The sequence below is a fragment of the Scylla paramamosain genome, chromosome 20, assembly GCF_035594125.1.
Source record: "Scylla paramamosain isolate STU-SP2022 chromosome 20, ASM3559412v1, whole genome shotgun sequence".
In the NCBI taxonomy this organism is placed as follows: Eukaryota; Metazoa; Arthropoda; class Malacostraca; order Decapoda; family Portunidae; genus Scylla; species Scylla paramamosain.
The window spans coordinates 21146790-21159416 of record NC_087170.1 but is presented as its reverse complement, the minus strand read 5'-3'; the positions used below and the strand labels follow the sequence as shown (position 1 = coordinate 21159416).

The 12627-nt window shown below is 44.4% G+C and overlaps 2 protein-coding genes across 9 annotated transcripts in view; one reads left to right on the top strand and one right to left on the bottom strand.

The window, feature by feature from the left end:
• LOC135110606 (dipeptidase 1-like) overlaps positions 1-12627 on the top strand; it is a 125574-nt gene that overhangs the window by 2157 nt on the left and 110790 nt on the right. For 2 of the 3 annotated variants that reach the window (XM_064023114.1, XM_064023113.1), the window contains exons 2-3: positions 7055-7901; positions 10095-10490. In XM_064023114.1, the coding sequence (XP_063879184.1) occupies positions 7401-7901; positions 10095-10490 (897 nt within the window). In that variant the 5' untranslated portion in view covers positions 7055-7400. Of the gene's footprint in view, positions 1-6267; positions 7902-10094; positions 10491-12627 lie in introns of those variants that run through there. The other variant, XM_064023115.1, reaches the window with a different exon arrangement.
• Positions 1-12627, bottom strand: part of LOC135110609 (UDP-glycosyltransferase UGT5-like) — an 88455-nt gene that overhangs the window by 13124 nt on the left and 62704 nt on the right. The gene's annotated exons all lie outside the window — the stretch shown is intronic.

Sequence of the window (12627 nt, the reverse complement as noted above, 5' to 3'; positions counted from 1 at the left end):
GAGAGAGGAGATATTTCTAAATGCTGAAAGAGTATATCAGACAAGAGAGTTTAGTCAGAAGTAGGTTCCAATGAAACAGAAACCGTGTAGCTACGAATGTCCCATAAGCAAGGAGAGGGGCGAAAATTTAGGGTGGCATTAACAGTATCTGGATGGCAAGGCTTTGTTTTTTGGAATAAGAAAGAGAAAATAGAAGAAATGTATGAGAAATTTGCCGTATTATGTTCTGTGTCTATGTGGGAATATGGGAATAAATTCAGTAAGAGGATCATAATGGGGGGAGATGCTGGGAATTAACGTGTGATGTATGAGGAAGACGTATAGATGTATAGGAAGACGTTGATCAAGGAATGCTGTAGTAACCTAAACCTTTGAAGAAATCATGACAACGAGAAAACAATTATTACTTCCCAGGCAGACGAAAGATGAGAAAACAAACGTAGGGATACAGAAATGGTGTGTTACAAAGGAGACATTCGGTGACACTAGTACACATCAAGCATCACGGTGAGAGGCAAGCGTGCACCGGACACAGGAAAAGTAGACACGAGAGGTCCATAAAGGTGGCGCAGCGACCCCTATGACCTTCACAACCACGCAGCGGGAAGAAAATATTGGCTATGACCTATTTCTGAGAGTGCATGTAAATGTGTGTGTGTGTGTGTGTGTGTGTGTGTGTGTGTGTGTGTGTGTGTGTGTGTGTGTGTGTGTGTGTGTGTGTGTGGTGCGTTTTGGTAGCAGTCTCTCTCTCTCTCTCTCTCTCTCTCTCTCTCTCTCTCTCTCTCTCTCTCTCTCTCTCTCTCTCTCTCTCTCTCTCTCTCTCCGCACGAGATGCAGTAAGTTTCAGGACGAGAGAAAAGTTGAAACACCAAAGGTAATTCTGCCCCTATGAGGCTGTTACGTTGTGGAAAGTTACGGAGAGAGAGAGAGAGAGAGAGAGAGAGAGAGAGAGAGAGAGAGAGAGAGAGAGAGAGAGAGAGAGAGAGAGAGAGAGAGAGAGAGAGAGAGAGAGAGATTTTATTTATCTATCTATATATCTATCAATGAACGGAGGCGTTTTACAAAGCACCGAGGAGCGAGTCAGGGGCACGCGGACAAGCAAGGCAGGTTTAGTAGCGGTGTCGACACCAAAACACTTTTTAAGGCGTGATTCGCTTCGGCTTGCGGTGGTGCACTGAATGTTGTGCTGATTTGCCTGTAATTAAGTTAAAAGAGCAAATGGTTTCGTATTCCAATCTGGAGGTGTTGGCGCGGCACGTGTGTGTGTGTGTGTGTGTGTGTGTGTGTGTGTGTGTGTGTGTGTGTGTGTGTGGAGGTCGGATAGCGGACAGGTGGGAATTGTTAATGAAGTGGGAAGAAAAACAGAAGTGGTCAGACTGATACGAGTTTTACGCCGGCAGTACGGGGAAATGACGTGATGATGTGAGTGGTGCGTGGAGCATGTAGCCCGCGGGATGTGGATGGCTGGGCTGAACCTTGTTAATGATCTGCAAACACATCACCATCAACGCCACAACCATCGGCATCTCCATCACCAGCATCACCACCACGTCCACCAACCTCACCATAAACACCAATGCCTCTCTCCCACACTTCACCTCTTCCTTCCACCAGTGGCACCACCATCACCTGCTGACACAATATACTCCAACCAAACGTTAGCGCCAGACCACCACCACCACTACCACCACCAGCCTTACTATCAATAAAGCCACTGGGCTGAATAATAAACTCAGCTCGGTAGAGTATTGGAGACACATCCTTCAGGCAAGTGATTATAACGCCGTTATGTTACAGGCATTTGTCACAGGTTCGATTCCCTGTAAATACAAATGAAAAACCACTATACATTCGTCTCTCATTGATTAACCACAGCTTCTCTAATGCCGCCTGTCTTGCTGCTACCATCATTCAGTATCCTATGACTGCCACCACCAGCATCTACACCACCACTGCCTCTTCCACTCACACCATATGTTGTCTGTCTTTTCGCGATGTGTAATGTCTGCTGATACGCGTCCTTCAAGTGTGTGTGTGTGTGTGTTTTCATATTCTTAAAATCCAACTACAGGAAATGAAGATCGACATAAATAAAGGTGTAAAAAAAAAACTGATGTCCACTTCCATTTCACTTCAAAGCTGTCAGTCGTTAGGGAAATTAATTAAAAATAAAATAAAACAAATGGCAGATTAACTAAACCATTAAAATAGGATGTGATGCATTTCTGTGTTATGAACTAAGTTTCCTAGTATTTAATTAACTGCACTGACTACTACTACTACTACTACTACAATACCTCTCGCTGTGTGTGTATGTGTGTGTGTGTGTGTGTGTGTGTGTGTGTGTGTGTGTTTGAACTCTAAAATACTTCCTAGTTCTCTTGGTGCTCAGTTTTCCTGTCTTCCCTCTTTAAGGCGCTGCTGTGTTCAAACAATCCAAGACTACTACCCCTTAGTTTCCCAACCCTATTACTCCCACTACCTCTCTGTTTTCCTCTCAGTTGTGTCTCGTTTCATACACATAACCAAAAAAAATATCTTCCTTTCCATTACCTTAAACACTCATTATTCTTTTATTCATCTCTTTTGTATCCTTACCCCACTTATATTCTCGAGTGACTGCTTACCTTCAACAATTACTTAATCCACTTACTACAATAACGTCTTTATTACAATTATCTACTTCCTCACAATCTGTTTTGCCTTTCTTTCCCTTCCATCATCCGCTTCCCGAACCATTATCTACCTCACCTCATTCTTATATTTAACTTATCTTCCTTTTTTGTTCCTTACGGCTCTTATATCACGTGGCGGCACCGTCAAGCCTTCCTCCCTCCCCACTAACGAAAACAAACGCTGTAGTGTGCTGCATCCCTACACTGTACAACATTTTCACTCTCTGATATGAACAACCAAAGGCAAAACCTGCTGTTAGAGAGAGAGAGAGAGAGAGAGAGAGAGAGAGAGAGAGAGAGAGAGAGAGAGAGAGAGAGAGAGAGAGAGAGAGAGAGAGAGAGAGTGTTTAACGGGCAAAAAAAGAAAAAAATGTCAATATATTTTGCATTTCGAGCACCAAAACAATAATCCAAAAGGCAAATACGTTATCGAGTTTTGCGGTGGAAAAAAAAAAATAAATAAATAAAAAAAAAAATAAATAAATGAAAAACCGGTATCTAAATTCTTCTCTCGTAAAAACTCATCTCTAATGGTACTTTCGAAATTACCGATGTTGTAAATTCAATCACCAAGTTTGTTTCGTGGTTTTTCGTTCACTTCAGGTAATTTTTGCAGATAACTCTTTGTTCCACGCAGTGCTGCTGGCAATCCATTTCTTTCCTTATCGTCTTTTACTTCGGGTTTCTCTCTCTCTCTCTCTCTCTCTCTCTGTTAGAAGAGGAGGAGGAGGAGGAGGAGGAAAGAGAGAACGAGAAAGAGAAAGAGAAAGAGAAAAAGAAGGAAAAGGAGAAGAAGGAAGAGAAGGAGGAGGAGGAGGAGGAGGAGGAGGAGGAGGAGGAGGAGGGAAAGATGTCTGTAATGTTTTTTTGTCCTTCCTCGAAACCTTGATAATACTGAATCAAACCGTTCTAGTTGAATGCGTAGACTTACACACACACACACACACACACACACACACACACACACACACACACACACACACACACACACACATTTACAAACTAGTCCAGACATTCAGAATATGATCGTAATGGGGTGTAATTTCCGCGTATTCTTTAAGCTCCCCAAGAGAAGCAAAAATGCCCACACTGATTCAACACTTAATGCAAACAACAGAAACCTACCCAGTGAAGGGAACACAGGAGGAGGAGGAGGGAGAGAAAAGTAGGAGTTTGTGCCTCTGGTCATGAATTTTACCAGTGAAAAGAATAGTAGGCGGAGGAATAGGAAAATGAGAAAAGAAACGGGTGCAAGAGGAAGAATAAGAGGACAGTATATCAGCTGAGTCATGAAAAAAAGAACACTGGGGATAAGTAAAGAGGAACCAAAGAATTAAGATGAGTATGGGAGGAAGGGACGGAGGAAGGGACGGAGGGTAGAGGAGGGAGGAAAGGAAGGAAGGAAGGAAGGAAGGAAGGAAGGAAGGATGGAGGATAGAGGAAGGGGGAAGCAAACCAAACTGGCAATAAGAAGCATAAAACTGTAAGAAGATATAAGGAAAAGATGGAAAGTTGAAAGAACCTTGGTCATCTTTTAAATTAAATGAAGGAGAAATTAAAATAAAAATTCTCTCTCTCTCTCTCTCTCTCTCTCTCTCTCTCTCTCTCTCTCTCTCTCTCTCTCTCTCTCTCTCTCTCTCTCTCTCTCTCTCTCTCTCTCTCTCTCTCTCTGGCGTAGTGGCGCTGGTGTGTGTGTGTTCGTTACAGCTGTCAGAGTGAATTAAATTTATGTTGTTATTTTGTTCCTCTTCATTTTTATTTCCCGGATATCTCAGCACGTGACATCCAACACATCTCTCTTGACTTTCATCTCTTCCCCTGTTGCATCGCTGTCAACCATTTTTTTCCCCAATCTAGTCATCCTTACCTGTACATTTAATAGGTTTACACATGTTTGAAATTATACAGCACATTTTCAGTATAATTTCTATGATAATTCTTAGTTTTAATATTTTTTGCTTATAAAGACAAGAGTGAACGATGCAAGCAGACGCAGAGATAGGTAGACACACAACTTTATCAATTTAAGTAACTTCTTTTATTACATTAACTTTCTTGGTCCGAAAAAGTTTGCTTCTCCCTCCTCAGGTTCGTTTCATAACCGGGAAACCCAGACTGATGGTTCACTTTAGCCAACACACCGCCAGGCTGCCTCACGAGTAATGACACCAGCCGCATCAAACCTCTTGGCTTTTTTCAAAATCCTGCTTAATTTGTGGGGAGTAAAAATTGCACCGCCATTCCAATCGTTTTGCGGACATCAGTTTGATTTCAACATATAAAATTTCATGGTAATTATTCACTTCAGTCATACGTAAATACGCAAAGATCAAGTTAGTTTGAAAAAAATAAATGAATAAATGGAGTATTACTAATTAAAAAAAATAAAATAAAAAATGAGGTACTGAAATCTTTAAATAAAAAAAAAAAAAACTATTAAATGAAAAGTGAAAAGCTGAACGTAAAAATCAGAAAAAAAGAATTATAGGAAAAGAACGGAAAGGAAAGGAAACACACACTAACTACCGAAGATAAAGTAAATCAGAAGAGGAAAAGAGATAACTATCACCAAATGAACTGTAGCAAGAAAAATAATGGATACGCTAGTGTAATACAAGCAGTGAAGGAAGTTGTGAAGGGAAAAGAGGTAAGATTGGGGAAGGAGAGTGAGAAAAAAATTAAGAAGAGAAGAAAGGAAGAAAAAAACGTGCTAGAAGAGAAGGGGCTGTGAGTTATGTGGGACAATATCTGGATGCTATTATAATGAATCATGAGGTGCCTCCATATTTCTGGAGGGGAGGGTGTGTGTATCTGAGAGAGAGAGAGAGAGAGAGAGAGAGAGAGAGAGAGAGAGAGAGAGAGAGAGAGAGAGAGAGAGAGAGAGAGAGAGAGAGAGAGAGAGAGAGAGAGAGAGAGACCTAATGATGCGAGTGTGGGGGAGGGCGTAAGAAAAGTGCACACATACACCAACACACACACACACACACACACACACACACACACACAATAAAAAAAATTATCACAAGTAACTACGTAGAACTCCGAAACATTGCGAGCGTGAGAGGAAACAAGCAACACGAGCGTAGAAAATCATCGCAGGGTACATCCACCGAGCGCTCTCAAATCAAGGCAGGCCAGCAAATATTTACTTGTCAAAAGAGACCAGCATCTGATTTAACTAATGCTCTTGCACCCGCCTCATCCTTCCTCACCGGGAGATTGGCTCAGTAATAACAACACTTACCTTTACTACCTCCACTATGAAGTTACTCGTGGGTAAGAAAAGAAGGAAAGTTAGTTATGTCGAGACACCATCTGCAATATTCGTGCTTTTCCTACATATCGCCATTGTGACATTGATATAATAATTGGCTTGATGTTAGAAAGAGCATTATCATAAACTTTACTACTATAACTGTTTGGAGTGTTGCTGCTGCTGCTACCATCATTACACGACTGCTACTATTACTACTACTATTACTGTTATTACCAATACATTCATTATTTTTTATTGTCTATATAATCACTGTCGTTAGTAACATTATGATTATTTGTAATTTTTGGTGTGTGTGTGTGTGTGTGTGTGTGTGTGTGTGTGTGTGTGTGTGTGTGTGTGTGTGTGTGTGTGTGTGTGTGTGTGTGTGTGTGTGTGTGTTGTTGGATTGTCTAATTTCGTAACAATACGCTTGCTGTCTTTTAAAAGCTGATAGCAAGAATGGTAGGAATCTGGTAACAGTCTGCAGTTTCCTTGAGGCAAAACTTAAGCAGCGGAGACATGTAATTCATTTTCATCTCCGTCTCTTCTTCCTTGCTCAGCCCTAAATCTCCCTCTTCCTAATCCTCTCTTTCCCTTACATCACACCTGCGTACATCTGCTGCCCTTCCTTGTGCATACTACCTCGCCCATCCTAAGAGTAACTTTGCTCTCAGGCTTCTATTTGCATATGAGTATTAACTGCCTTTTATTAATGTTAAATAATCTAATTACATTTTCGTTAACCTTGATAAATACTTTTAGAAAAATGTTTATTTCAATTTCACAGGAATAAATTTAATCTCTATTTACATCACAATGGCATTCTTTGGTGAATTCTTTGAACACTCAATAAAAGATATATCAATCCGCTATTTCCGAGGCTTGTCGGCAGAACGTCATTTCCAGCCTTTATGCAGATTACTGTCAATGGAGACTCAGACTCCTGCAAAGCTCGTTTTATGTTGATCCATTTATCCCGATGATCTGGTGCGCGGGGACTAAAGGTCTAGCGGGGTTCCCTGCTCTGCGTGGGACGGCAGCAAAGAGGTGGTGCTTTACAAGGTTCATTTCGTCTTGCAACTTTATTCGTTTTCTTTCTTTGTCCTTACCATGTCGGTGTTAGTCAGGTAGTGCCTTCTCCCGTGCCTCAGTGGACCATGTGAAGAGAAGAGTCGCTACTTCAGAACGCTCCTGCGCGGAGATCTGAGGGGACACTCAGGAAGTGTCATTCCTTCAATAAAAGACGCGGCAACGCGGTAACTCGCGGTTACCATGACGATACAGGCCGGTGCAACCTATACGTGAGTGGGTGACGCACCGTCAGTGGTGACCTTGGGTGAAGCTCGACGTGATGATGTGTGGGGCGGCGCGCCGCTAGGACTCGGGAAGGGCGTGGCGCCGCACTGCAGGACGCTTGAACAGACTGTGTGTTGCGGCGTGCTGCCCCTTGGCGGGGCGGCGGAGGTAGGATGGAATTGCTGTCTGGGAGAGGCGAAGTAAGGAGTGGGCGGGGGGGCGTGAGAAGTGGACGGGCCGTGGTGGGGGTGGACGTGGTGAGCCAAACCTTGCCAAGAAACTATCGCGCCCCTTCCCAGCACCACTGCTGCCCGCCTGGGCCTCGGCCGTCCGTCCGTTGTGACATGAGCAGCGACTCCCGCTGTGCTGGATGCATGTCCGACTCTTCACTGGAGGACCAGACTCGCCCGTGTCCCCCTCTGCCGCCATACCCGCCACACCGCTACCACCGGGAGGAATGGGTGGATCCAGAAATGGATTGTGCCACCTGCCGCCTCCAGGCGCAGCCTCCCTGTGCCTGCTCCGACCCCTGCTGCCTTGGGGGGCCGACCTCGTTACGCACCCCGTGCTCGTGGGGGCGGCCAGGAATCATGCCAAGCCAGACTTCCCACCTGGGCTTAGTTCCCTGCCCCCCACAGCCCCCGACGGCCGGCAGAGCGTCGTCCGTTTGTGCGGTAGGTGGATTCCCATTCGTTCATCCTTCTCTATGACATCTCTCTCATCATGCTGCTCTTGGGAGCATTCTTTCTCATCATAAAAAGCATTTAACTTTATCAACATTTGACTTTTTAATACAGAAAAAAATGTAAAGAAAATCTGACCGTATTCAGAATAAAAGCAAAAAGTGCAAGAGGCTAATAACCCTACGCGTGGCAGTCCCTTCATTTAAAATACATACCTATGCTCATCTATTACCCATAAGTTGTATGGACTCCAGCGCTGGGGCGGGGCAGGAGCAGATTACGGAAGCAGCTACTTAAATGCAACGTAATTGGTTAAGTCTACTACTTAAATCTCAAAAGTGAATGAGATGTATGGTAAGGTAATCATGTATAATTTATACGGCGACTGATGTCACTTTGAGCCAAACGTTCTGATGGCTGCAGTGCGCTGTCAGATTTGATCCTCAAAAATCTTTCCCAATAATTTGCCATTATCTTTGAAACACATAAAGGAAACCCAGATGGAAGTCTCAGTGGCAACCTAAAACTGCTGCTGCTTCTCGCTATAAACCTTCAGATGCACGAAGAGCCACGCCGGGGAAAAAAAAAAAAAGTCAGACGTTTGCTGATGTATTATTCAGGGTTGGATACGCGGGAAGACAAAATGCGAGGCGGCAGGAAGGGAAAAAAAAAAAAAATGATTATGGACAGAAATAAAACGATGTGAATGTTGACTTCAAAGTGGAGATGTAATAAACTTGTAAACCAAAAGCTGAAGGGCTTGGGCCAAATTTAGAACACTGATTTTGTGTTATTACCACGTTTTCTACTGATCTTGAAATTAATATCCTATACAGAGACAGATTAGAAACGCGGCAAAATATTCAAGATATGGCATGAGGAGAAGTACCGGCTACTTAACAAGCCAAAGACGCCGGGCGGGGTGTCCATTGCAGTGCCCTTGTGGGAAGAAAGTGAAGGTGAAACAAAAATATACATCAAAGTCAGCCAGGAAAGAAAATAAAGGTGAAATAAAAATATATATTAGCATGTCAAACACACACACACCCACCCACCCACTCACACACACACACACACACACACACACACACACACACGTCATCCCCAACACGATACCTGCCAGAGACTAAACCGATGATCATCCCAAACAACAATGACACAAGAGTAAGAAGTAATTATACTCAAGTAATAATAAACTTTTGATGATGTTAACAATGAAAGGGATGAAGGATGAACAGCTAAATAAGTCAATGGAGAGAATGTAGAAAGAGCAAGATGGAAAGGATCTGATCTCTTCTCCAATTTATCAACCGGTTACAAGATGCATTCTTTACTTGTGTGATGTGGGCACCTCTTAAGACACTGACAGGAGGAAGACATGTGGGAGTGAAGGGAGAGGTGGAGAGACGTAGGTGGAGAGAAAGCGAGGGAGGGAAGGCTTGATGGGGAGTCGATGGCAGCCAGGGAAGGATAAAGGAAGAGAAAAATAGAAGGGTAGAGGTGAGGAGAGAAAGATATGGAGGCGTGCAGAGCGTTTGGTGTTGATTAAACTGCATGATGCAAAAATGACGATGGATGAGACGATTGGGAATGAAGGAAGAGGTGGAAAAAGGAGAGATACAGGAGAAGGAGAGAAAACTGAGTCATTCTGTGGCTGTGTGAGGGAGGATGGGACAAGGAGAAATAGGTGGAGGAGGTTAAGAAGAGAGAGAGAGAGAGAGAGAGAGAGAGAGAGAGAGAGAGAGAGAGAGAGAGAGAGAGAGAGAGAGAGAGAGAGAGAGAGAGAGAGAGAGAGAGATGTGTGTGTGTGTGTGTGTGTGTGTGTGTGTATTTGAAGGCATAATAATCGTGTGCTAAGGGGAAGGAGAACAAGTTACATAACGATACAGAAAAAAAAGGGAAGAAAACTGAAGTAGAAAACTGGTAATGGACTTTCTTCTTTAAGTGCATGCATTGTAACGCTAAACATTGTGCTATATCGAAGGTGCATCTCCTCCCACGCACTGCTGCACCGCTCCTCTTTAAAGCCAGAGAGAGAGAGAGAGAGAGAGAGAGAGAGAGAGAGAGAGAGAGAGAGAGAGAGAGAGAGAGAGAGAGAGAGAGAGAGAGAGAGAGAGAGCATGTGTATATTAAACCACAGCCAACGTTATCTCTCTTTCTCTCTCTCTCTCTACTCTTCCACAGCTTCCCAAATTACTGAGCATTGAGGAGCGCCTGACCACCGCCTTGGGTCGCCCCCTTGATCCTCAGAGTCGGTCGCAGCCTCACGTCGACACACACGCCCACGCCCACGCCTCCCAAACCTACACGCACTCCACCACACAGGCCCATGTCCACGCTAAGTGTGAGACGACGCCCAACACCCACGCCCAGCACCAGCACCTCAATCCAAACAACTCCCACCACCATCACCACCACAAGGGGCAGAGCGCGCCGGACCCCCATAGCCTGGGCGTGCACAGGGATGGCGGGACGGGTTCTCGACTCAGCAGGAGCATGGAAAACCTACCTCGAGATATCCAGGACCATATTCTCCGCTGCCAGTGTTCCTGTGACCACCTCGGCTACGGCAATTTCTCGGTTAGTATTTTGTTTATTTATTTATTTATTTTTTTCTTGTTGAACGGCTTCGTTTTTTGGGTGTTCATTTGTTTTTGTATGCTTAAATCTTTCATCCTCTTTGGTTTGCTGTAGTAATGTTGGGTGTTTACTTCTCTATTAGATTGTTATTGCTAGTGTTTCCCTCCCTTCTCTCTCTCCGTGTTGTGTTTGATCGGGTTCCTCCTTCACTTCCCAAAATACATTTCTTCTGCATTAGCTGGTTTTCTCGTAAAGATTTTTTCTTTTTCTTTACGCGCCTGATCCTCGTCCCTTACCTCTTACACCGGTTTCCCGATGTTCCACCACCTGCATCCACTCTGCTCAGCGGTACTCACACGCAGGCTGCTGGCAAAATGTAGGCCATGACTGCAATTAGGTCTGGCTATTACCCCAAATGTGCAAGATTTCGATCTTGAAGAGAACAACAGCTTGTGTTCAAGCAGCACCGAAACTCTGCTCACCTGCCTCCCCTCAGGTGTGCCGCCGCCATGGCCTGGACTCTCCCCGACCTTCAGTCATTTTCGAATGGAATTTTTTATTATATTCCGACTCCAAGCCATTCCAGAAGCAATATTATGGAAATAAAAATAACTTAAAAGTTGGGTCTGTCGACAATTTTATCTGATCTCTCTCTCTCTCTCTCTCTCTGGGTTCACGCGCTCCTGAAAGACTTAAAGAAAATGAAGAAACATAGGAATACACGAAGAAAAAAACGATAATATTCTCGCGTCATGTACCGTACCGGAAATGATGGCGTGCGCTGGCTGTGGCAACAACATTGGTGTCGGAGGCAGAAACTAAAGAGAGGGAGGAAGAGGAGGAGGAGGAAGACAAAGAGGATGAGGGAGGAAAAAAAGTATGAGAAGGATAAGGTGCAGGAGATAACGTGTGAGCGGGCGTGTTAGGGATGGTAATCTCGGCACGGACAGAACAGGCATGGCGGTGGTGGGTTTACAGTCGAGCGGGCGTGGCAGACTAATTGGATGGTGTGGGTAGTAGGAATCGTGAGGGAGACGCGGCTTTGTGTGGGACACGTGCTGCTGCTGCTGGGGACAATGTGAGGGAGAGGCAGCGTCTTGGAGGGAGAAACAGGGTGATGGAAACAAAGCAGAGAAACGGAGAGGGCGAAAAAAGGGCTTGAAAAAAGTGGGGTTAGGGAATAATTAAGGAGATACGACATGGACACGACTGAGAGAGAGAGAGAGAGAGAGAGAGAGAGAGAGAGAGAGAGAGAGAGAGAGAGAGAGAGAGAGAGAGAGAGAGAGAGATGGCGGAATTCATAAATGGGACAAATTCACGAAAGAAGGAAAGTAAGGGAGAAGGAGAGAGAGAACAGGGGAATAAGTGACAGAGGACGGTGTCTATACGCGTGGAGACACATTATCTCGTCCAGACACAGCAAACAGACCAGTGATGATAATTAAACAGAATGAAAATGACGTGCACAAACTCATGCTTATGTTGACGAATATCAGATTGTGATTTCGCGTGAGGAATGAGTCAATAGTGCTAACAAACACGCGGGAGTTACGGCAGCACACACATCACCTCGCCCGTGTTTAGTGAGAAGGAAGCGTCACACTCCCTCTTGACTCGACCTGGGAGAGATATAAAGTGCAGTGTTGATTCAGAAGAGCGTTTGATTCATGATGGCCAAAGGTTTCCACGCCAGAGTGAGCGAGGTTAAGTGATTCTGTTCAAGTCTTGCCCGGTGACACAAGCAGTGTTAGTGGACAGTTACTAGACAAAATGCCCATGTTTACGAGTGCTGCCTTAAACGACAACAACAATAAGCAAGCAACGAAATCTTTAACCCTTTACTGAAGTCCGTTTTTTTTTTATCTTACCCTCAACACAAAATATGTCCACAAGCACCACTTCTCGTCCTCCTCCCTCCTCCTCTTCATTCTCACCGCACTTACTCCCTCCCGAACCGCCACTACTGCCGTCACTCCCTCGTTGCTTCTTTCCCTCAAAAGTTGATTCCCGCGCACCATTTTTCAGTCGCGTTTCCCTTTATATAACGAAACATTTTCATTTTTTTTTTCCATGGCAGGATTTTCTTTCTCTGGTGCAGTGTGGAGGCCGCCGTCCCTTATTCACGCCTTCGTCAACT